The sequence below is a fragment of the Nannobrachium achirus genome (assembly GCF_963921795.1).
Source record: "Nannobrachium achirus genome assembly, chromosome: 7".
NCBI lineage: Eukaryota > Metazoa > Chordata > Actinopteri > Myctophiformes > Myctophidae > Nannobrachium > Nannobrachium achirus.
The window spans coordinates 53,611,480-53,636,696 of NC_137816.1; the positions used below are offsets into that span (position 1 = coordinate 53,611,480).

Here is a 25,217-nt window from a genome sequence, read left to right on the forward strand (position 1 = left end):
AAATCAAAGAAATTCCATGAATTAGAAAACAAAAGGCTCACATTTTTATTTGTAATAGAGTATTTCCACACTTGAGTAAAAAAAATGTGAGTACTAATGACGTGTACACGCTGACGTCAATTTGAAGGGCCGCCTTAGCACGTTGTTTCCATACTCTCTATGGTTGTTTCGAACTCACATTTTACTCTCAGAGAAAACCTTTCGTTTATTTATTAATCTCTTCTTTGGATTTGACGAGCAGATCTCCAGGATGAGGCCGTTGACGGACGAAGAGACAAAAATCATGTTTGAGAAACTCTCTAAATAGTAAGTGGACGTCTTATTTGCCACATTATTTAGGGCACTGGTTAGCTCTGGACTCTGGTCCATACCAGAGCTAGGGCACTGGTCTGGTTCTCAAACGTTTTCACGCCAAGCGGCAAGGACCCCCAAATGCATTAGCCCGCGGACCCCCATTTGAAAAGATATGCCAGGGACCCCCATATAAGAGAAGAATTTTACGGCTCTAGTGATTCTCAACTATTTTAATTTCAAGAAACCCCCAGCAGTTTCATATGCATTTTAGGTTACCCCCATGTAATGGCATTTCTATCTCTGAGACCTCAATTTATATTGTGAAATCAATGTTAATTAATTTAACTCTGATAGTGTACAAATGGGACCAGTCAGGGTTCATTTGGTTCAATTTGTACACTCAGAGTTCCATAGATCCATAAGGGTCCATTTGGTTCCTAATTCTCATTTAACTGGGGACCCCCTGGAACCCCCATAAGGACCACTGGTTGAGAATCACTGATTTAAGCAGTTATTATAGCCAACATTATGAGACAGTTCTAACATTACTTTGTTATTTGTCCCACAACAGCATCGGTGAAAACCTCAAACTCCTGGTGGATCGACCTGATGGCACCTACTGCTTCAGACTGCATAATGACCGTGTTTACTATATGAGGTAAATGTGTGGTATATCACGTGTACTATTATTTTATTCATATGTTTATTTGACAGGGACAAAAAACTATATGTATCAAGTTACCAGTAAGACTCCCTAATCAGGAGATAAGCGAAACTTTAGAAGGCAATCGTAGCCAATCAGGAGAGAATATGGGAAATGAGACAGATGCATGTTGATGACATAACTGTAGAGATACTGTGTACCGCTTTGTGTGATTTTAGGACAAAATCTGTAGGAACAGTGTCCAAAAACGTGTTTTGCAAAAATCGGCCTGATGGTGGCACTAGAAGAGGGCCATGTGAGAAATGAGTGGAGGTTGTGAGTTTCCATCCAAGGAGTGTGTGTGCAAATTTTGGCATGGATAGGCCGGGGCAACGGTGCCGGAGATAAGCGTAGGGCAAAAGTGTGATGTGACAGACAGACAGACAGACAGACATACAGCCGGTGGAGCTTTTCATAGTAACTTGCAACCTAACGGTTGCATACAGTCAGAAAGCAGTCGTTTTGTGTGTATTTCTATCACTGCACGTCACATGGTTGGTCATTATGTGGTGTCAACGCTGTGCCTCTGATCGTTGCATATGGACAGTGAGAAGATCTTGAAGCTGGCCACCAACGTGGCGCGGGATAAGCTGGTGTCAGTGGGCACCTGCTTTGGAAAGTTCACCAAGAGCCAGAAGTTCCGTCTGCACATCACCGCTCTGGACTTCCTCGCCCCCTATGCAAAGGTACTCCAGCGTTTTAACCAATTAAACCCCAGCATCCCTATCGTGGGGAAAGCTTCCCAACTCGTCACATTGTGATGTGTTGTGAGCTTGTCGATTAGCTATTTTCAGCGAAACAACAGAAAATACACTAGTATGGTGCTTTGAGGTCAACCATAGTATTTGAGTGGTTAAAGTTGGCTCAGTTGTCAAACACCACCGCACTCAGATCCCAAGTTATCATCCCATAGATTGGGCTCTAATCATCAACCTTTTCTAAGGCTGATTCAATGAGTGGTCTAAGAAGAAAAATGAAAACAAAGACATTCCCTGAGTGGGATCGAAACCACAAGCTTTGGATTCTCAGCCACCCGACCCTGCTGCTCACGCCACAAGATCCACGATGGAGGTGCGTCCTACGGGGGCGGCATAGCTCAGGGGCAGAGAACCCGTTATTAGAGCAGGAAGGGTTAGGGTTCCCAGTTCGAATCCGGGCTCCCCCTGAGTTGTCGAAGAGTCCTTGAGCAAGACTCTGAACCCCTAATTGCCCCCGGTGAGTTGGTTGGTGCCTTGCATGGTTTCCTCCGCCACCGGTGTATGAATGTGTGCGTGCCGTGAATGGGTGAATGTAATGCACAATTTATGTAAAGCGCCTTGGATAAAAGCGCTATATAAATGCACCATTTACCATTTACATCTCATTAGTCCTACATTGGTTAGGGTTAGGGTTGTGTGCCGTTATGGACAGAATAGTAAATCTTTGTCCCCCAGTATCCACGTTGTCAAAGATAAAAAATTAAAAAAAATCACACCCAATGTGAAGTGAGCGATGGTCGTGCTTGCATAACGTCTTCAATTGGTAATTGGTGATGTAATACAGGCTGGCAAAACGCTGAGGAAAAAGACTAGGATATAGGTCTAGGATGGAATTGGTGATGTAATATGGCTACACACACATATTGCTATGACAAAACGCTGAGGAAAACATTGCTATGGCAAAACGCTGAGGAAAAGTGGCTACAGACAGGTCTAGGATGTAATTGGTGATGTAATATGGCTACACACACATATTGCTATGGCAAAACGCTGAGGAAAACACATTGCTATGGAAAAACGCTGAGGAAAAGTGGCTACAGACACACGCTAACCCTAGCCACTATGGAGCAGTTTACCACCGCTCAAAAATAAAACGGTGATTGGCCTGCCACACGGTAGCTCAGTAGTAAAGCACTTAGGCCACTAAAACCAGGGCCCGGGTTCGCTTCCCACTCAGGAAAGATAGCTATTCGATTAGCCATTCAGGGAAGATAGCTAGCTAAAGGTTGATGAGCCCCAAATAGCCCCAACTAGTTGGGTAGATGGGCCCACATGTATGGGATGATGAATGCTGATTAGAGCACAATCTATGGGATGATAACTTGAGAACCAATTTACAAACGAAATAAAAAACAGAATTATTTAGAATTAACCGAAACAATCTAGCCTTACTACTTTGGGTTCCTGGGAGGCTCTGTGTCTCCCCATAGGATCCCACTTTAATAGAGGTCTATTGTGGGATCCTATGGGGAGCTACAGAGCTCAGGGGGTCCTGGGCTGTTCCCCTCTGCAAAACCTCCATTAAAAACAGAGGGACTCGGGCAAGCAGGTGTATGAGAAAATGAATATTATCCCTCAGATAAGATTACTATATAAAAAGTTGACAAGAAGCATAGTTGCAATGGAAATAATCACATTTCTGAACTTTTGTGCTATGCTTAGTTTGTTTTAATAATAATCTAAATCTGCCAAGTAAGTTGTTACTAATTAAGTTTTTCAAATAAGTATAATGGTGGAAAAAGTAGAATGTAATTGAGTAGAAGTATTAAAACATTTAGAGCATAAAATAATTGACATACATAAACATTTAGAGCATAAAATAATTGACATACATACAAGTAAAAGTCCCTCAAAATTGTATGTCATTACCTGTGTAAATGTACTTGCATTTATAGCAGATATAGCAGATCTACAAGCCCACAACACAGTCGCGTGGTGAGCTTGTACTGTAGATGGGCCATTTTCAGAGCTCGGCTCAACACGGTCGTATGATGAAGTGTAAAACTAAATTGGTCTTAACTGTAATCCTGTTTGGCTGCTTATTAGTACAAGGTGTGGGTAAAGCCTGGAACTGAGCAGTCCTTCCTGTATGGAAACCACATCCTGAAGTCCGGACTGGGTCGAATCACAGAGAACACAGAGAAGTACCAAGGGGTGGTAGTCTACTCCATGACAGACGTGCCCTTGGTAAGTATTGACAGATGATGCGCTGCCGCTCAATCTGACTGTGCAGTAGGGCTGGCCGATACGACTTCAAAAATAATATATATTTATATTTAAAAAAGAAAAAAAAATTGCAAGGACTTCAAAAAGAATATATATGAAAAAATATATATACTGTATATCGCAAGATCGTTTTTGCCATTTGACAACACTGTTGTACAACAAGTATAACATGGCACTAGAGGTTAATTGGACTAATTAATTCAGTTGATTATTGAAAATCGTAGAATTAATTTGTCGATTAATAAATGGACGATTAAAAAATGATATACATTAACCTGCATGATAATGACTAAGTCGGGTTCTAAATCTCGGTTTTGATTTCCGGTCAATTGGCCAGCCCTATTGTGCAGAATGTGTTGTTAAGTAGTCAAAAGTTAAATTGTGCGAATCAAGAATCAGATTTACAGATATCCAAAAATCTGATGCCCCAATTCACACTTGCTAAAGATGTTTTCTTCTTTTCCCTTTCTTTGTGCGCTCCCCAGGGCTTTGGCGTAGCAGCCAGGTCCACCCAGGAGTGTCGCAGAGTGGACCCCATGGCCATTGTTGTGTTCCATCAGGCCGACGTAGGAGAGTTTATCAGAAGTGAAGACACGCTGACATAGTCGCATCCTATGAACATAACATCTTTGTGTTCTTATCAATGTAAAAAGTTACATATTCATAAATGGGGAGTTGTCCAGTACAGCTGCAGTGAAATAGTGGCTACTAAGCCTCACTGGAAATGGAAGTTAAATGACTGTACCAAGAGGACCTGGTCCTTGTCACTAGATGGAGTACCTCGTTTCTATTTGTAACTCTGAGAGTGTACAGATACGTTTGTAGTCTCACTTATGAATCAGACCCAATATCAGACCCAATTTCAACCCATCTGGATATAATGGGTCCTCTCTAATGCTCACAAGATGGCACCATTTCTGTCTACTCACTCGCAGTTCAGAAACCTGCCTTACAGACAGTGAGCAGTAGGTAGGTTTGGAAATTTCAAACAGGATTTCAAACCTTTTCATTTTATTTGCAATAACAAATGCATGCCGACTTTACACAGAGGCTCTATCTATTAGCTTGGAAACCCCAACGCTGACGTCATCGGTAGGTACTAGGTTTCTTAACTGTCCACAGCCGTCTGAGACGGAGTGAGTAGACAAATGGTTCTATGAGTAGTCTAGTAATTCTAGGAAGAAAATCCACTCAGGTTGGAAAAAATTGTGTTATTTAGTTTCTCAACTGATTCTGACAGGAAATTAGGTCTACTAGCCAGGATAAAAAATCTACCATAATCTGCTCACTGCAAATACCCACAGTGGCCAAATCAAGTTGGGCTCCCATCGACTTTCTATACAGGAGGAAAATACCCAGAAAAAACTCTGCTTTAAGTAGGATGTGAGGGGTCTAACTAGGGGTTTGTCATGATGCTGAATCCATTGCAAGCATTTGTTTTGCACAAAAAACATTCCTTGGGCTAAAAATGGCCCCAGAAAATGATGGTTTAGTGATGAAAAGTGATGAGTCATCACTTTTCATCAGTTTTGTGGGTGTTTTCTGGGGCCAATGAATGTTTTTTGTGCAAAACAAATGCTTGCAATGGATTCAGCATCATGACTAACCCCTAGTTAGACCCCTCACATCCTACTTAAAGCAGATTTTTTTTCTGGGTATTTTCCTCCTGTATAGAAAGTCGATGGGAGCCCAACTTGATTTGGCCACTGTGGGTATTTGCAGTGAGCAGATTATGGTAGATTTTTTATCCTGGCTAGTAGACCTAATTTCCTGTCAGAATCAGTTGAAAAACTAAATAACACAATTTTTTCCAACCTCAGCTTTATTTTTACTGGACTAGAGCATTAGTGAGGACTGAGGACCAATACTATGAAGATAGGGTTGAACATGGGTTTAGTGTTCCTTTACAGCGTATTCAGAGTATTTTACCATGTATGCACATGTACCCACTATGGACATTTAAACAATCTATACAATGAGCCTGCCTCACTCGCCTCTGCTACCATTGCCATTTAGTTAATCGACATCATCCTGACTTTTCCTAAAAGTATTTTTTTTTACACCTGCATTTTTGTAAATGTAATGTATGGTATGTTGGCAAAACATTTTACTAAATCAAAGTATGTGATTTTGAATAACATCTTGATGGCTGCCATTTGTATAAAGTTCCTTGTGTTAAATAAATAAAATGTTTTTCAACTGGATTGCATCATCATGGGCTGAAACAGATTATTTGTTTGCATGGTTGTTCATACTTGGTTGTTAAACAGAAGTTCTGAAAGGACCAAATTGTATTTTATTCTACAGATGAATATTGAAGGATAAACCAGCAAAAACAGTATTGTAATATAATAAACACTTTAATGCAAAGTTATTCAACACTTAAAAAAATAGGCTTAGTTTTCTGCTTTCTGGATTTAAGACCACAGCAATCCTAAGACCAATAAACAACGGGCTAAGAATATACAATGTGAGACAGAAAACCCTGCTAAAAGAATGTAGTTAGTTGACATTATCAGACTTGAGTTTGTTTTCTTTCCATCTATACCAAATCACTGCCAAAAATAGCCGATCTACAAGCTCACAATGTGTTCGCATTGTGAGCCCCCAGAAGATAACAATCCATTAAAACACAGATTTTAAACTGTATGATTGATCACACCAGTTTGTTCTTCTTCATGGTCCTCCATCTGTCCTTGAGGTGCACATTTGTTCGATTCTCAAATTTGTAGTAAGACAAGATGGTGGCCCAGTTCCCCTCTCCAAATCTGGCGACGGCTACTTTCAACAGATCAGACTCCTCCACGGTCCACTTACTCTGCAATGGGAGACACAGAAACAGACGATTAATTGTGATAAACATTTTAATTGTTTTTGGCATTGAGCATTGGAACTTCTAAATAAAAATGACATTTGTTTCCCTTTCAGTTGCACAGGGCTGATATGACAGCCTGGGTACCAGGCTGCTACGCTATGTTCAGTGGATTGGCTTCGTCACTTGCTTCTCAGTCTGGCAAGCCTCCATTTGACTGATGTTGTTCCAACGAATGAGTAGAGTTAGGTTAACTTCGTCAACAGCCAGCCAATACAAACTGGTGTATTGTCCTGCCCCGCACCACAGACCAATCAGAAGCCGTGTCTGGCCACTGAGAAGCGAAGTGTCAAAACCAATCCACTGAAAATAGCTCCTAACATGTCTACTGTGGATTTTTCTGAAACAAACGTAGCAGGCTGAACAAAATAGCTTGATATTGGGATGATATCTTGGTAGTAAAGGAGTTAAAATAGGATCTCTATTGGTGCTTAAAAGTGTTACACAATGAGATTTCTGATACATCAATACAACCTATACATATTAACTAAGTGGGTTAACTTAAGCCTTTAACCTTGGGGTCCCATGTTATAGGTGTAAATTAAAAAAAAAAACACATTGCCAATCTACAAGCTCACAACACATCAATGTGTGTTGTTGTGAATTAAATGAGTAGTTCACCACCAAATGACTTTTTCTATTGATTAACTCACACCATGGAGACTTGAGTTCAATAATATTCTTTTGTATTTGTCACATTCCTAGGACAAAAAAAATTGATTATAGTAAATTTACCCCCATTGATTCCGGACACCCGGAATCAATGGTGATACATTTATTGTAATCAAATATTGTCTTAGGAATGCGACAAACCCAAAATTATTACTGAACTCAAGTCTCCATGGCGTGAGTAATGAATAGAAAAAAAATCATTTTGGGGTGAACTACTCCTTTTAGTGATTAAGACCAGGAAAAACTAGAAGCAGTGCTCTTCCGAGCACAAGTCTCCACCAGGCCAGGCATCCTGGTGGTGCTATAATAGGCCAATGTAAAAGGGTGGCATGTGTTCTTCGCCAATCTTAGACCTTTCATGGCATTCGGACGCTGCATGCATGATTTGAAGCATTGTGTTCCAAAAATGTGTTTTGCTTAAAGGAGTAGTTCACCCCCAAAATGACTTTTTTTCTATTGATTACTCAGGCCATGGAGAGTAGAGTTCAATAATATTTTTTGGTTTTTGTCACATTCCTAAGACAAAATTTTGATTCGAGTAAATTTACCCCCATTGATTCCGGATGGTGACCCGTTTCGAAACGGGTCACCATCCGGAATCAATGGGGGTAAATTTATTGTTATCACATTTTTGTCTTAGGAATGTGACAAAAACCAAAAAATATGATTGAACTCTACTCTCCATGGCCTGAGTAATCAATAGAAAAAAAGTCATTTTGGGGGTGAACTACTCCTTTAAGTCTACCTGCTGGTGGCGCTATAACAGGCCAATGTGAAAAGGAGAAAATCTGATGGAGTAATAGCAAAGAATGTGTTTTACATAAGTTGTCCTCCTGGTGGCGCTATAAAAGGCAAATGTGAAAAATGCAGGGCAAAGGTTTTTCCTCTAGGGAGTGTGCATACAAGGTTTTCCACTGTTAAAGGTAAAAATACAAATTGGCCTGTTATAGCGCCACCATGAGGCTGATTTGAGAAAATTTAAGTGGCATTTCTTCCTCTGCCTAGTGGGAACGTGCGTGCCCAATTTCACCAAGATTGCACGCTGTGTTCATTTTGTTCAAAAAGGAGCAATCCTGCAAACTTTGGAAGCCAATTGTAGCAAGGATGGAATATGGAAAATCGGACATCGGACATGTTGATCACATGACTGTAGAGATATTGTCCTATCTGCATGATTTGTGGACAAGATCTCTATGAGTAGTGTACAGAAATGTGTTTTGCAAACATCTGCCTCATGGTGGCACTAGAACAGGGCCATGTGAAAAAATGTTGGGCAGAGGTTCAATTGCCAGCCAAATTTAAATATGAATGTGCGCTTATAACGCCAGGAAATAGCTATATTTAATCATCATAATCACATCAATTTACCAAGCCACGTTGATATACCATACCACAAAATGACCACTAGAGCGAGCCATAGACCATAGACTGTGGAAGCCCCCATGTTAACCCATGTTAAAACCAAGGTTCACAACATTCAAGGATGGGACGATGACGTCGATCCCCATTGACATGAATGGGAGACCCGCGGGCCGCCATCTGAGCTCAATACTGTTCAATTCGTGCTTGAAAAACCACCATCGGTATGGGCACCGGAACGTATACAGATGCCACACAGAAAGTTTCCGAATCAAAATCCGACCTAGTGAAGCTGCGTGAGGGTCGGATGGTTTGCATTGAGCCTAGCAGCTAGCAGAGGCCTACGTAAACAGGAAGCTATGGCTTAAAGGTGACGTCATAATCGTATCCTTTTTTTTCCACGGTTTACGTCTTTATACTAGCCGAAGGTAAGCTAACCGTTCCGCTCTCTCTATTAACCCAAATTAAAAGCTTAAACAATGCTTTTATATAAAAGTCGATTAAAGTCGCTTGGCAGGGAACTCCATAGTGAGATAGTCGATCTAAAAGTCGACCGGCCCTGACTGAGTTAATTGGCATCCAGGGAGTGTGTGTGTTCAGTTTGGCAGCAACCGGGCCAACGGCACCGGAGATTAGCTGGTAACAGACGGATGCGCGTGCGTGCGTGCGTGCGTGCGTGCGTGCGTGCGTGTGTGTGTGTTACTAGGTTTTCAATGTAATGGGTCCCGGGACCCACAGGTGGTCATTCAAACGGGTCCCAGAAAAGTTGAGTCCTCAATAAAATGTGTTTGAGTGCTGTGAGCTTGTAGATCGGCTATTTTCAAAATGTTTGCCTATTTCTTATATTTATTTTACAATTTGGCTAATGTTTGAACTTAGAACTAGGATTTCTAAATACACTAGGCTACAGACACCCATTTAATTATATTTATATCACTGGGACCCCAATTTATATTAAATGTTAAAATACTAGAGTACAAATGGAACAGGTCCATTTGGTTCCATTTATTCACTGAGTTGCAGACCCATAACGTTTCCAAAAGATTCCCTTTTTAATTTGCTTATTAGCAATATAAAACGTTTTTATATTCAGCAAAATGTCAGTAATGGTATTGTCTGCCTCTCATTATTTTCAAGGAAGAAAGTACCGTATGTCGCTGCCTTGCTTAAGTTTCATCAAGGCAAAAAAAAGCACCCTAAAGCGCATTTTCCACAGGCCCCACACCACACCACACCGCCCACTTGTGTCAGGTTTTCCACTACAAGGAACTGGGTAGAGTGGTGTGAAAGTGGTACTTAACGGGGTACTATTTAGTAGCCTGATACTTCAGTCCGCACATCACCACCCCCTGTTGGTGGGTGGTGTGTAGTGTGGACTGAACCCGCAGATATTTTATTTTATTTCAGGCTCGCCTGAAGAGCGGGCGAATTGAATGGGCCAATCAGGGTTGTATGCTTGGGGCACGTGGTTTGGCTGCTCAGGTCTCAGCCCCCTCCAAACAGAGCTCTTCTGCCCACGTCAGAGCAGTGTAGGCACAGACATAGAAAGGTAGATGCCTCTTCCGGCTGGGGAGTGCTGGTCCAAGACCGCTGGCAAGCCTCCCAATAACTCTACGCAAGCCTCCAGAATTCTGAGGCGGGGCTCTTGGGAATTCTGAAGGATGCTTCCTTGTGCGTCACAGAATGGGAAGCTCGGTAGTTCAATCAGATGCAGGACTGGCAGGACTCCCTCTTTCCCATTGGAGGGGGCAGAGTGACTTCCGCAGTTCCACAGTTATGCACTTCCGCCAGAGGTGTTTGACCAGTCGCGCTAATGAACTGCAGTGGCGGAGGAGGTATCTAGCTTTTTATATCTGTGAGTGTAGGCCCACGTGAGATTCACTAGTGGACTCTGATTGGTGTCCTCTGCCCACGTGAGAGTCTAGTGGACTCTGATTGGTCCGTGAAAACTGTCATGGCGGAGTCAGACTCGACTCGAATTATTTTAATAAACTATACAATAGTGCCGTTTCATTACGTTTTAATACCATTATGCACTAACGTAAACATGCAGTCATATAATATGTTATGAGAAATAACGTATTTTTGCAATGACACGCCACGTCGCCGTCGGAGGCTCTAAGCGTGTGTGTGTGTGTGTGTGTATGTGAGTGTGTGTGACGTCAATAGGCTTTAGCCCGCCCCTGCTGAAGTAGAATGTCTGCTCGAAATCTCAGACTCTCTCCACTAGAGCTGGGATCGGGCCCATTTTTTCTGTCCGACCCGAACCTGTGTCCGACAGTTTTCTGTCCGACCCGAGTCGACGTCCGAGCATTAATCATGAAAAAGCGTCCGACCCGATCCGAGGCCCGAACTTTATGTTTTCAACGCTTTTTCGCCTCGTTTCTTTTTCTTTGAGGAAGCCACTGATTTACACTCACTAGCAAACTTGTTCTAATATGCAGAGTGCCTGCTTGTTAACCTTAATGTGAATATTAAGCCACACTGTAGCGTGTGAAAGTGTTTAAATAGAAAGGCTATGTCGATTATTAAATAATAAAAAATAATAACGTGCGCTGCGCTGCGCTGGACGGCTGACAGTGACTCATTCATTCTGCAAGTTTCTGCGCCTGGAAAAGAGCAGATCTACAAGCTCACAACGCGTCGCGGATGCGAGGCGTTGTGAGCTTGCAGATCAGCCACATTTTGTCATGGAACACGCCGTGATGAAGAAGTATAAGCCAGGATTTACTTGAGTGATGTGATGTGTGTTGAACGGACGGACGGACGGACGAGGCTGGCCTGGCACAGTGCACTGCGACTGCACACAACAGCGACGAAGAATAAACATCCAATGCAAGGGACAGTAGTGGAACACAAGCTTGGAGCTCCATTCTGCAGCACGCCACTTCCAAACCATAACAGCGCGCTGCGCGTTTACCTCAGCGTGGGACATTTCTCCGTGGTCAGAGTTGTCTCCGTGGCTGCAGCATTAGCGCGAGCAGCGCACGCACACACACACACACACACACACACACACACACACACACACACACACACACACACACACACACACACACACACACACACACACACACACACACACACACACACACACACAAACACACACACACACACACACACACACACACACACACACACACACACACACACACACACACACACACACACACACACACACACACACACACACACACACACACACACACACACACACACACACACACACACACGAGTTGCACGCTGCGTGCATCATCAGAGAGAGTGCATGATGCATGTCATAGGTAGGTAGGCAGAGGCTATATCAAAAATATGTCCGACCCGAATCGACGTCCGACAATTAATTATGAAAATGCGTCCGACCCGAGCCCGTCGGGCTTGTCGGGTCCCGTCGGATTTCGGTCGGGTATCCCAGCTCTACTCTCCACCACGTAGTATGGTGTGTTGAGTCTGACGCTTGCAGTCAGGCTAACTATTTAGTATCCGCTCAAGAGTGGGTCCTGGCTAGGCCTAGTGGTGCCTTAAAAGTGACGTATACGCGCTGCTGATACTGATTGGTCGGAGAATCTGGCTCACTGGCTGAGCTGTGTTTCTCTTCATAACAACTTGAGACAGATTTGAGTTTGCAGTCACTGCTGCAAATCTAATATAAAAGCAACGCCTGTTTGTTTTATAGGCTATATCCGTTTATGAAGAGGTCGATTATAGGCAGAATTGTGTTCCCCAGCCCTGCAGTTGAGATTCCATGAAGCACCAAGAACATAACCAACACAAACAGCGGACATACATCTATCGTCACAAGTCGAAATAAACAACGGCCAATGCGTCGGCCATCGGTTATTTTATATTGATCTTTATATGGATCTTCTCAGTGAGATGTCTCCTGTTTGTATTTGTAACTGCATGTGTTGAATGTGGAAAAGAATCTACAGTACATACTGTAGGCTGCTGTGCTAACATCATGCTAGCAACTAAACTCTACATTGTAGCATACTTCTTTGTGTAGTTTGGCCAATAAATAGTCGTCGCTATAGTTGTAAAGACTCGATGAAGACCTGTGTGAGTGTGGCATCAACATTGTCCACCCACAGTAAATAACTGTACTGTGGCTGCGCTAGCATGTATGCTAGGCTAGCGCAACTAGCCTCTATATACTTCTTTGTGTAATTCGGCCAATAAAGTTATTATTTGACTATGTTCACCCCGACGTTAGTCGTCGCTATAGTTGTAAAGACTCGATGAAGACCTGTGTGAGTGTGTGGCATCTAAAACATTGTCCACCACATCTCTAAAAAATAATTAGCGCAAGTTAGCATCTCCGTTGTGTTTACAGAGAAAGATCCTATCCGTAATGTTGAAAGGGGCGTTGATTTATTTCGGGAGCGGAGGGGGGGGGGGGGGGGTACTGTAGTGGAAAACCTACATATAAAAATGCGGTGCGGTGTCGTGCCGTGTCGTGTCGGGCTAAAAACTGCTATGGAAAACCCGCTTTAAGACACACACCAAAAGTTTCACTTCACATGTGTGCGGGGGACGGAGCAGGGGGAGCCACCGTTGCACAGAAATCACTTTCACCTTCAGCTTACGACAAATGGCAGCTTTTAATCAATGCACAAGGATTTAAGGACATTATTACATTGCTTAGTCAATTATGAAGGGATTTCTAAAATTAAAACGTCTCCATATTGCTTGGGAAGTCTACTTTGCAGAAAATCGCGGCCTTCGCTAATCGCTAATATGACAAACAAAATTAACAACTACGCTACAAGTATGATCACAGGCGTAGCAAATACAAGACAATGCAAGGCCCAGCATTGAAAAACTCAGGTGACACCCAGAAAAAGCTTTCTGTTCAGTAGGCCTATAACTCACAATAGACTCTTATTTAAATTACATTATAAATAGGATCATCATCAACCAAATGAAAATAGAGACAGTCCACTCACCTTTCTGCCAGTAGCGGTACTTGTACTGCAAACGCTGATGTTATCGCTTTCTGGATTACAGAAAACAAAAAGGATGGTTGACCATTAAGGCCGAGTTATACTTTGGCATACAAATGAAAAACATACAAATGAAAAACTTGTTGTGGGCTTGTAGATCAGGGGTCTTCAACAAGGGGTCCAGGACCCCTAGGGGGTCCTCAGAGTTACTACAGGGGGTCCTCCAAATCTTCCAATTATTTTTATATTAACAACTTGAACCCTAGTGTCCATATTCTGAGAACTGTAGCCGAAAATAGCCGATCTACAAGCTCAGAACGCCTCGCAGCGCAACCAAAGTGGTTTGGTGTAGAGGGGAAAAGGAGCAGACTAAGTCCAGAGTAAGGGTCGATTCACACTTTAATAGTGAGCCTAACTAATTTCGGTTCGGCACTGGGTCGTCGTTCCCAGTTCGGGGGGGGGGGGGGGGGGGGGGGGGGGCGTCAAACGACTAAACTCGGCTCCACGGTGCTGGCGGAATGTTGTGACCTACCGACTTAATTTCGGTACTCAGCGGTGTCTTCTCATTCATTCAGCCCGGCTTCACGTTCATATTCTCGGCTGTGAATCCAAGGAAACAGCGGTCGTTTGGGAGGGAGACATGCCGACTTCCAAAATGATTGTGGACGCCGTGTATTGAGTTTCATAGCGAATACAGACAGTGCAGCTGGATCTCGCTGGCGCGCCACACACACACACACACACACACACACACACACACACACACACACACACACACACACACACACACACACACACACACACACACACACACACACACACACACACACACACACACACACACACACACACACACACACACACACACACACACAGCTAATGTTCCATGTTGATAGGTTTTCCACGACGAGTTGCAAGAGAGGCGGCCGCGGCACGTCTATAATGTGAGCTTGTAGATTGAATGTTTTGAGAGTGATGAGAGAGACAGAGAGACCCTGCTGCGCTGCTGCTCACTGCCAGTCACTGGACCTCCAGTGTGCAGCCGCGAGGGCCAGTCAGATATGTATCCGCCCTGCAACGCTCATTTCTCGGCCACAAACGTTTTCATGCCACAGACCTCCAATATTTACATGCGACTTCGGCACTAGCCGTTAAGAAAGTATGGATGAACTCCCCCCGAACCTAAATAATGTCGGGTCGGGGAGCCCTCCCGAACCGAAATTAGTTAGGCTCTTTATTAGAGTGTGAAACGACCCTAAAAAGGTCAAGTTTATTAGGTAATGACGGCTCAAGTGGTTAAATATCTGAAAACACAAATTGACATGAATCCAAAATACACTGATGATTGTGCTGTCAAACGATGAAACTATATGGAATCTATGAAAAACTATCGTAAGGAAAACGTTTGTGCCGCGCAACATCATAAGTGGTGGTGTGTGCAATAGAACTCTGCCCTTACTGCATGTATCAGCAGTTCATGAAGACATCAAGGATCCGCGTATCTCCATATTTGGTCGATCGGACCATCATATGGTAGTGGATACTGCACTGGGTGCTCTGACAATGGCTACAACAGGTACTTTAACAATTATTGCATGAACTTGCATTGAATAACAGGGTGTGGCATGCTGCATACCCAACTTATAACGTCCCCGAAATGTACGGTACCCAAGTAGGCCAGTGTGCCCTTCAGTCATCTGTCTAATTTAAGTAAAAGGTCAGTTAAGTAATGGATCAATACCTCTTTTCTTTTCATTGAAGGCAAATAAGTCCTCTTCATCACTCCACACTTCCTTTGTCCCCTTTGCGCTATTGATCAGCTTTCTCCTGTGGAGAGGGGAGAATAAATTAGCTACCATAAAGCAACAAAAGAACAACTCTAATATTAATACTCTCTGAGCGGTCATCAAAGCAGAATGCACCCCACATTAAAATGAAACTCTTGTAGTGTTAAATTCAATGATTACTGATCTGATATGAGAACTAGTTCACACCAGTTACAGTGGAATTAGGAACAGATATGGAGAGAGAGGAAAAAGGCAATGATTTTAATATAATTATGTCAGCAGGTGTACTTTATGTATGCATGATTCAAAATGCAGGGGCCTTGACCATTACTGCACCCTACCATTTTGAATATCTGGAGGTCGCCGGAGGGTCGGAGTTTGCCGGAGCGTTGGAGTTTGCCGGAGGGGTGGAGTGCGCTGGAGCGTTGGAGTGCGCCGGAGGGGTGGAGCTCCTTGGAGGAGCGTTGGAGTGCGCCGGAGGGGTGGAGCTCCTTGGAGGAGCGTTGGAGTGCGCCGGAGGGGTGGAGCTCCTTGGAGGGGTGGGGTTCCGTGGAGGGGTGGAGTTCCTCTGAGGGCTGGCGCTCTTGTGAGGGGTGGCGCTCTTGTGAGGGGTGGCACTCTTGGTGGTGCTCTTGTGAGGGGTGGCACTCTTGTGAGGGGTCGAACACTTCTGAGGGGTGTAGTAAGCGGGATGGTCGGAGGAGCTGTCCACTATTGAGTCGATGTCATCACTGTCTAGCTGGCGCCTACAGAAGGAATAGAGTTGAGTTGTGTGCTCAGTCACAGCATTGGTGCAATCATGAGAATTGACCCCTTTGTCAAGTCCCGCCTGTGGTTGTGCCTCTCTTCGCACCTATTGGTTGTCGTTTCTTGGTTGGACAAAAATCTCCATCCACTACCATTGAATTTTTTTTTTATTGATTATTTGTATTGATATTCAGTGTATTCAATTCTTCTTATTTTTTTCTAAAAATGTTATCCCACGATTTTGTAACCCATTTCTTCACCCGGTGCCAATTGCGTAAGCTGTAATCCTGGGCTCTGCTCTCCCTCTGCCAACCTGGTAAGGGCCCCGAACTGAGCTCATGTTTCCTTCAGTGCATGAGGAGTAAGCAGGCCTGACAGGGGGAGCTTCCCCGGTTGGACGTAGCGTGTGGAAGGAACACGTTATTCCAACCAGTTCCTATCCGCGCCCCGGCTGGCCAGGGGAAGGCATTATAGAGGCCAGGATTACTACCATGTTTTACTACCCTAGGAGACATGGGAGAACATGCAAACTCCACACAGAAAGGCCCTTTTGCCAACCCCACCTAGGGTGTGGGCGCTGATGACGCGGAGGAGAGAACACGCCCCCCAGCGTCCCCCGGCGGGAATCAAACCCAGGACCTTGTAGCCGTTAGGCGACAGCGCTACAGACTGCGCCAACGTGCTTGCTCTTCAATTCTTATTTCAAACTCAGTAAAAAGGAACATCTCAGGTACAGTATAGTGACTGGGCATATCAGGTTTCTTTTCTCCAAAAATATGTTTTAGCAAATATTAACAACCATAAGGTGGAACCAGGGCGGAATGAGCCTGCTGGTTGGTCAGTCAGGGACCAATCAGAAGGCTGATTACGGCTGGCCCCGAGTGAGAATGAACCACTTAAACCCTATACTTAGTTGACCGGAGTCCCTCAGAGCTCTATACTAGTGTAAATATCTTCAAAATAGCCTATCTACAAGCTTAGATAGTAGATAGGCTATGTTAACAAATTTTGTTTTTGATCGGTTATAAATATCGGCTTCGATATATTTTTCTATTAATTCAGCCCTACTACAGGTTAATTTCTTATAAATTATATAAACATGAATCACAGACATTTAATCTCCAACATGTGAATACTGATGGATGTGTTTGGTCTTACTCATTGTCTGGATTACGGGGTGCTCGTTTTCGGTGTTTCCATTTAGGCAGTTCATTGGCAGGAGCAGAGCTGAGGGGGTTCTCAATGTCCTCTGCTGATGACTCTGATGTCCTAGGAGAGTTCACAATCATCCAAAACGCTTCAGTAGGAATAATAATAACAAGACAATGGGCACAATAGAGTTGTGCAGAGTTGAAATGGCAAACTTTAACAAATTACGCATGGGACTCCCTTTTCTTCAAGTCTTTCAGTCCGAGTGTATCAAAAATGCACCTCGGTTAAGGAAAGACCCGCCTGCGGAAGATTGTGATTGGGGGTACAGAAAGTCAGGGGGATGAAGATTTACTATTCTGGCCCCCTGGTTTACAACTTCTAACAGCGCTGAGTCGGCTCATGCAACCTTTGCAACGCTCGACACGGCGACTCGCTCGCTCTGCGGTGTCTCACATGGATCAAGGTCGCCTGAGACGGCGTGCCTCAGTCATCTCCACCTTAACCGAAGTGCTTTTTTTGACACACTCGGACTGAAAGACCTGCAAAAAAGGGACTCCCAATTACACGTTACCTTGTTTCAAACAGGGGTTACCAAAAAAAAAAGAAAAAGAAAAAGGGTCAGATTTGCCACACAAAAAGAAAAGGGACAATAAATGAACACATGGTGTCTCTATGAACTCATGCACACCGCGGGTCAGAATTTGTCCAGATTCTGACCAAATTGTCATTTTTTTCGTGAGGAAAATCAGACCCTGTGTGCAAAGGCACTCGTGACCCATGAAAATGGATCTGTGGCCCAAAAATGTCTGTGTGTCCCACTCCCCACCCATTGTTTGGGAAACACTGATCTAGGAAACCAAATTAAATACAGCTCATTAAGTCATTGCAGACAGAATAGCATGTATAATACGCTGACCTTGACCACAAAATGGCACAATTCTAAGTCAAATATTGATGTCAGACATCAAACATGTCAGCCATGATAACGTAATATAGAACCTGACGCAGTTCAGTAATGAAATGTAATTGCTACAAAAATCAAATATGTTCAATCCAGTAAAGCGCCCTTCAGAGGACGGCGAGTGACACACAGGCGTTCTTGCTTGGATTAGCGGAGATCGCGGATGACCACAATCCTCGCGAGCGCATTCATGAACGAGCGCACGCGCGAGAATTTCAAAGGACCGCGCCTGCTGGCATCTCCAAGCGTCCCAAATAATCGCCTGCCTCTCATTGAAAATGAATTACTAAGGTGTGTCAATCGCCTTCTGTCTGAAAGGCGCTTTAATCAGTTTTCCACCAGAGGGGGAACTCTATGCTTAATGCTTGCTGAACAATGGTGGACTGGTTCTTTTGTTGTTTCTTAATTACAAGTGGGTTAGAAATCACTATTTAGCTCATTAACAAATAGATAAAGATTGATATATGTTTAAACTTACTCATTAACAGTACTGCTGGCTGGTCGTTTTCGAAGGGGTGATTCCCTGTGTGGAACAGATCTTCCTGCTGACGACTGGGCCAACTCTGCCACGTTCCTATGAGAGTTCATCATTAGACAAGAGATTAATATTTCCATATCAGACCAAACAGTTATGTCATGGACATGGGTACAGTCATACAAAATTAGCGTGGCAAATGTGACAGAATTTATGAACCTTGAATACAAAACCATGGAGGAAAATGTAGGACACCACATCAAGACCAGCCGATTGTATGGGGCTACCACAGTCAATGGTGAACAAACTACAGTACTCAACTCCTGTACTTGAGACAAAACTATAGATACTCAAGAGTCTACTAGATCAGCTATTTTCACTATATTTGAAATAGGGTTTAAGTGGTTATTGATAATATATATTTTATTATTTTGTATTAAGAGTCAAAAGAACAACATTTTACTTGTATGGGAGCGAAAGTCATACTTCAAGTATCCAAAAAATACAAATGCTCAAGTAAAGTACTTAGGAGTAGTTCACCCCTGTCGTATTCCTAAGCCAATCATTTGATGACCGTCTCCTACCGAGTCTCATGACCCGGTCATCAAATTATTGGCTCAGGAATGTGACAAATGAAGCTGCTGCTACAGTACACACCCGTGCCAACCCTCATCTGCTTACGGTGCTCAGACAGGTAAAAGAACAAACGCTCGTTATGGTGCGGAGGATAAAAGAATGAGCGTTCGTTCGGCGGCAAGAGAGTTAAACAAGAGTATGCACCAGAATGTATCTGCAGAAAATGCTTTTGCTCTTCTTCCGACTGGATTTGGAAAGAGTACCCTGTTGACGTCACATGTTTTATTAGCAGATTGTTTGAAGGAGTTGGTCCGTCAAGGTGTGTACTAGTCAGGTACTGGTGCACCCCCCAAACCAGATGAACTTACTGGTTTCTGTTGCTGGCCTGTGCGGACGTGGTCCTTCCACCGTGTGTGACCGGGCTCTTTAGATTCTGGTTCATGGGTGCTGCCATTGACTGAGCTGGCTCCTCCGTTGTGATCTGGGTTTCCTCCTCCTTAGAGTCCATCATGTCCTGGCTGTCAGCTCCCACTTCCACCCGTGTCTCCTGGTTGTCAGGCAGGGTTATTATTTAGTTAACTAAAAGTTATGAAATGACTAAAACTGGAATCTGGTTAATTGAAATAAAAATAACGAGGCTTTATAAAACTACCAAAACAAACTGGAAAAAAAGAATAATAATGTTTTAGTCTGTATATAATATTTGTCTTAAAAGAAAATGCGGAAATATCACATTAGTTGTTGCTATGCAACATAAAATATTTTTAAAAACGTTTAATTAAAATTTTGGCGTTTTCTGCGTTTTTTTTAAATCAACCTCTCCGGTCTAAATGGGTCAAAAGGGAATTAAAACTAAGCCGATATTGATTAAACATTATAAACAAAACTAAAAACTAAAAAAATAATTCAACAATATAATAACCTGGTTTTCAGGTTCCACTCCCGCCCTGGTCTCCGGCTCCTCCGTCTCCTCGTCCTCTGTGGACTGTTGGCTGTCTGGCAGCGTCACCAGGCGAGCCACAGCGACCTCTCCGGTCTAAATGGGTCAAAAAAGGAATTAAAACTAAGACGATATTGATTAATTAGGCCTAGAATTATTGAATGCTTTAACCAGTGAAAAATAGCAGATATACAAGCTCACAGCGCGGCACCGAGTGCCGCGCTGCGAGCTTGTAGATCTGCTATTTTTGAAAAAGTCGTGAAAATGTGAGCAAATCTTTGAATACATGCATTTTCAAAGCGAACGTTTGTAACTCAAATTTTGCTTCTGGGTGGTCCCTGGAACTAAATATTTTGAGATGCGGGTCTGTGGCCAAATAAATGTCATTTCGGGGGTCCTTCACATGAAAAGGTTTGAGAACCACTGACATAGTAGTCTCTCAAGAACAGACTAACTGAGCTCCAGTTAAGTGAAAAGGACCTTTTCTTTGACGATGGCTGGCCAGATTGCTGACATAGAAAAATAGGTTTTAAAAAAAAAAAAAATCTTAGGATTCAAAAGACACTTATAGAATCCGGGTAAAAATTCTAATTTTCACGACTTATCAAAAATAGCAGATCTACCAGCTCGCAGCACGGCACGTGAGCTTGTATATCTGCTGTTTTTCAATAGTTAAAGCATAAAATATTAATACACTATAATGTGTACCCGTTCTAAATGGGTTAAACATTTTAAACAAAAATAAAAAATCACACTTGTGTGAACTGAGCGGTGGTGTGTGTGTGTGTGTGTGTGTGTGTGTGTGTGTGTGTGTGTGTGTGTGTGTGTGTGTGTGTGTGTGTGTGCCCCCTGTGTGTGTGTGTGTGTGTGTGTGTGTGTGTGTGTGCCCCCTGTGTGTGTTTGTGTGTGAGTGTGCCTGGCCTATGCCTGGCCTATCCTGAACAACAGCGCCCCTCCCTTAACATGTGTGGTCAGAAAAGGTTACTGCAGGCTACATACCCGGAGACAGACAGACAGACAGACAGACAGACAAACAGACAGACAGACAGACAGACCCACACACACGGCCACGTATAGGAGCGTTGTGACCACCGCTCAAAAGGAATAAAAGAATTCAACACTATAATAACCTGGTTTTCAGGTTCCACTTCCGCCCTGGTCTCCTCGTCCTCTGTGGACTGCTGGCTGTCTGGCAGCATCACCAGGCGAGCCACAGTGAACAGCTCCTCCCCAGGGGGCTCCGCCGCTACGCCTGTGGTTGTTGTGGGCTTCGGTGTAGGGCTGTCACCATCATGACATTGTAGACGATTAATTGCCACAAATAATTATGATTAACGATTTAATTGCCACTGAACATTGTAAACATAATGTGATGTTTATTCATATTATGAATAAAATGTACATTTCTGTTCGCCCATTAGGCTTTGTAAACAAAACTTGCACAAGGCAGATGTGACAAACCGTTGTTGTCGGGTGGAAACCTTGGATGCCCAAAACTGTTCTTTTTGTATTCATCATTTGAAAATGATTTAAAATAGTGAAAATAGCAGATCTACAAGCACACAAAAACGTTCACTTTTGTGCGACAGTATTGCATGACGAAGCAGGGCTTTACTTTACTAAAACTACAAATTTGAAATGAGATACAAGGTTTCTGCCCGAAAGTGACGAAATAACTTAAACATAAAAGTCCCCTTTTCCAAAAATGGAAGTGATTAGGACGATTCTGCAAAAATAACACAGATTATCTAAAATAAGAGGATTATGCCTACTCCTGTGTCACTGGAGTCTGGTTGATGACGGGAGCCTGGACTCTGGCAGAGGAGGACTCGGGCTCGTCCAGCTGCTCAAAGGAGACGTGGGAGCCCTCAGCCAGTGTGACGTAGACTGCCTCCAGTCTGCTCATCGGGATGGGCACGTCCTCACTGCTGGGTGAATCAGAGACAGGGAAATCCTATCAGTTTTTTTTTGTTTTTTTGAAAGTGTTAATCATACAAAAAATAAAAATATTGAGTTCCAGGGACCCCCCAGAAGCAAAATTTGAGTTACAAACGTTCGCTTTTAAAATGCATATATTCAAAGATTTGCACACATTTTCAAAAATAGCAGATCTACAAGCTCGCACCGTGAGCTTGTATATCTGCTATTTTTCAACAGTTAAAGCAGTCAATAATCCTAGGCCTAAATGGGTTTAAACGATTGAGGACAAAACAATAGATTCCAAGACTTAATCCATTATGGTCCTTACAAATACAACAAAGTATGTTAAATTAAGTATGTTAAATAAACTATTTTCATAACGCATCACATATCAGAAAACAAAAACATAAAAACACAATATTTTAAAACTCCCTACATCAGACCTTTTCCATCAGCCATGATTTTGTTAACTTTTCTTTTTTAAGTCAGTATGGATGCAGTGGCCAGGATGTTCCACTGGGTGGCACCAATGTAAGTAAAGGTTCCCTCACCTACCAGAGTCCTGAAGTTATACAGGCACACATTTGCAATGCTAGTGTTGATTTGTTAAGAAGGGGGTTTGTTATATCAGACTTAAGCTGGTTGCACACTGCTGCGTTTTTCGTTGCGAAATGCGTTTTTCAGGGCAAGGAGAGAGAGAGAGAGAGAGAGAGATAGAGAGAGCAAGGGACCGAGTGGTGCGCGAAACGGGCGGCAGTGTGCAAACGTGACTGACATAACGTGAGGTTGATTTTTTTATTTGCGTGCTCCGAAATTCACTCCGATATTCGTCGTTGTGTCCCATTTGCAATTAATGAGCGATTATAATGTCAACGTTTTGTCTCCTTTGCAATTAATGAGCGATTATAATATTAATGTTTTTTTTATAGCAGATATACAAGCTCAGAAAAATGCAACGAGTTTGAGCGTGTAGAGACTGTAGAGGATATCTTTTTTTAGAAGAAATTTCAAAAAGATATTTAAAAAACTGCTTCTCGATTATTTGATTAACCCTCCATGAGCAAATCGTTCCCCGACAGCGACAATATGTTCTCCACTACCTTACCCTGAGAAAAACATTCAGCTTATGATCAAGCTGGAATTAAACTAGGGATGTTGTGATTATGTGAACCATGTCAAATATTGTTGAAGCAAATGTACTTTTAACTTACTGGCTTGCATTGCTGGCCTGTGATCTTTGGCGCCTACGTGTGGATCCGTGTGCGACCGGGCTACATCTCATGGACGCTGACAATCCATGTGATGTGATGTGGGTTTCATCCTGCTGCGAGTCCATATCCTGGCTGTCAGATTCATCTCCCACTACTCGCGTCTCCTGCCTAGGGCTGTCACCATCATGAAATATTAGTTGAAGATGAAATGTTAAGTAAATATTTTTTTGGCTTGAACTTGAACTTATGAATTCTTACTCTCAAAATAAAATAAAATACATTTGCATCCGAGCTGGCAGACTGGCAATTTTCCAAAAATCTTTAAGAAATGTTTTATTTTAACAAAAATCTTGTTAGTGGGTCCCTGGCACAAAGTCTTTTCAGATGGGGGTCCGCAACCAAAATACCAAATATATATTTGGGGATCCTTGACAAAAAAATAAAAAAATAAATCAGTGGTTTACACCCGTCAACCACCAGGCTGTTGAATAAGCGCTGTGAGCTTGTAGATCTGCTATGAAGTAGGGCATTAATTTACAAACAACTTAACGGCAACACTATGCATAAGGGTATGCACCACTGCTGCTGCACTACCACCTTCACTCATGCATGCATCTGAATTACTTGTTTGATATCTGCTGCTGTCTCTAACCTGCACAAGACACTGTCATTCTCTGTTGACATTTAGATCTGCTGCAAAGGTTTCTCTCCTTGCACAAGAAGTATTTTCTGCCTTATTTTACTTAATAATTTGACTTTGTTTACCTTGTTTGTTTCTCTACAATCTGGGAATCCATCGGCAAAAAAAAAGAAAAATATTACATTACCAACATTCCTAACTACAATTTGTAAGTGGAGCTTCCGACAGATTCAGCTGCGGAGCTCTGAATCTGTCTTGAGAGATTTGTTTTTCTATGGTAGACTCACAAGCAACGTGTTTGTGTGCATTTCAACTTGTTGGTTGAGATTCGACAAGTTGAATCTCTTGCGACAGGCGGCATCAGCCGACCTGCAACAAGGTAATTCAGACTGCCGCAACTTTTCTCTGCAATGTTCTAAATAGGTTTCCCCTCAAAGAGAATCTTTGGTCTGAACTAGGCTTTGGAGTGTAAAATTGTATTTGTTTACATTTGTAGAGCCAGGGTCAGATGTGTGCCATGAAGAGCGTACCATGGAAGTGGAGGCTGTGCAGGCGAGTCTTGCTCAGCCGCTTGAACCTCCACAGGGTTGATGACTTCCTCCAGATGTCGCTGATGGATCATCTTTCTTGCAGCCTGGGAATCAGAACCAAGGACAGAAATATAACAGTCAGGAAGTGTTCAATGTTGCAGGCTTAAGACTTTGGTATGGGTACATACTTAAGACAGTCCAAAGAAAAAGAGGTCTTCATCATGCACTGTGCAAGACATTATATAGACAAGGAGTGTCAAACTCATTTCAGGACACAGGGGTCAAATGAGACTCCACGCTACCCTGATTACTTTTTGTTAAACCAGTGGTTATCTCTCTAAGGTGACCTTAAGAGAGATAAAATGGTAATTTCATGCTAATCGGTCTAAAATCGCCAGATTTTGCACAGATGTATCCCAGGGCATGCTCTAATGATTTAGCTAGGGCGCCC

At 43.0% G+C, this 25,217-nt stretch overlaps 2 protein-coding genes across 2 annotated transcripts in view; one reads left to right on the forward strand and one right to left on the reverse strand.

The window, feature by feature from the left end:
- Positions 1 to 161: 161 nt before the first annotated feature.
- nip7 (NIP7 nucleolar pre-rRNA processing protein) lies at positions 162 to 5,302 on the forward strand. Its single transcript, XM_080729957.1, has 5 exons — positions 162 to 306; positions 866 to 952; positions 1,545 to 1,683; positions 3,802 to 3,942; positions 4,467 to 5,302. The coding sequence occupies exons 1-5, from the start codon at positions 251 to 253 to the stop codon at positions 4,584 to 4,586; spliced, it is 543 nt and encodes a 180-aa protein (XP_080586083.1). The 5' UTR covers positions 162 to 250; the 3' UTR covers positions 4,587 to 5,302.
- A 1,335-nt stretch (positions 5,303 to 6,637) lies between these two features.
- terfa (telomeric repeat binding factor a) overlaps positions 6,638 to 25,217 on the reverse strand; it is a gene marked incomplete at both ends in the record, with an annotated part of 29,723 nt that continues 11,143 nt past the window's right edge. The window contains 12 exons of the mRNA XM_080730317.1: positions 6,638 to 6,799; positions 13,831 to 13,880; positions 15,569 to 15,654; positions 15,956 to 16,360; positions 17,520 to 17,630; positions 18,953 to 19,048; positions 19,894 to 20,072; positions 20,448 to 20,561; positions 21,596 to 21,746; positions 22,238 to 22,393; positions 23,597 to 23,770; positions 24,767 to 24,870. Coding sequence (XP_080586443.1) covers positions 6,638 to 6,799; positions 13,831 to 13,880; positions 15,569 to 15,654; positions 15,956 to 16,360; positions 17,520 to 17,630; positions 18,953 to 19,048; positions 19,894 to 20,072; positions 20,448 to 20,561; positions 21,596 to 21,746; positions 22,238 to 22,393; positions 23,597 to 23,770; positions 24,767 to 24,870 — 1,788 coding nt within the window. The remainder of the gene's footprint in view (positions 6,800 to 13,830; positions 13,881 to 15,568; positions 15,655 to 15,955; positions 16,361 to 17,519; positions 17,631 to 18,952; positions 19,049 to 19,893; positions 20,073 to 20,447; positions 20,562 to 21,595; positions 21,747 to 22,237; positions 22,394 to 23,596; positions 23,771 to 24,766; positions 24,871 to 25,217) is intronic.

Bases quoted from the DNA above. Each gene is read 5' to 3' on its own strand.
- nip7 (XM_080729957.1), top strand. From the start codon at position 251: ATGAGGCCGTTGACGGACGAAGAGACAAAAATCATGTTTGAGAAACTC. The intron at 953-1,544 runs GTAAATGTGTGG...GCATATGGACAG, and splicing joins GACCGTGTTTACTATATGAG to TGAGAAGATCTTGAAGCTGG. The intron at 1,684-3,801 runs GTACTCCAGCGT...GCTGCTTATTAG, and splicing joins TCCTCGCCCCCTATGCAAAG to TACAAGGTGTGGGTAAAGCC.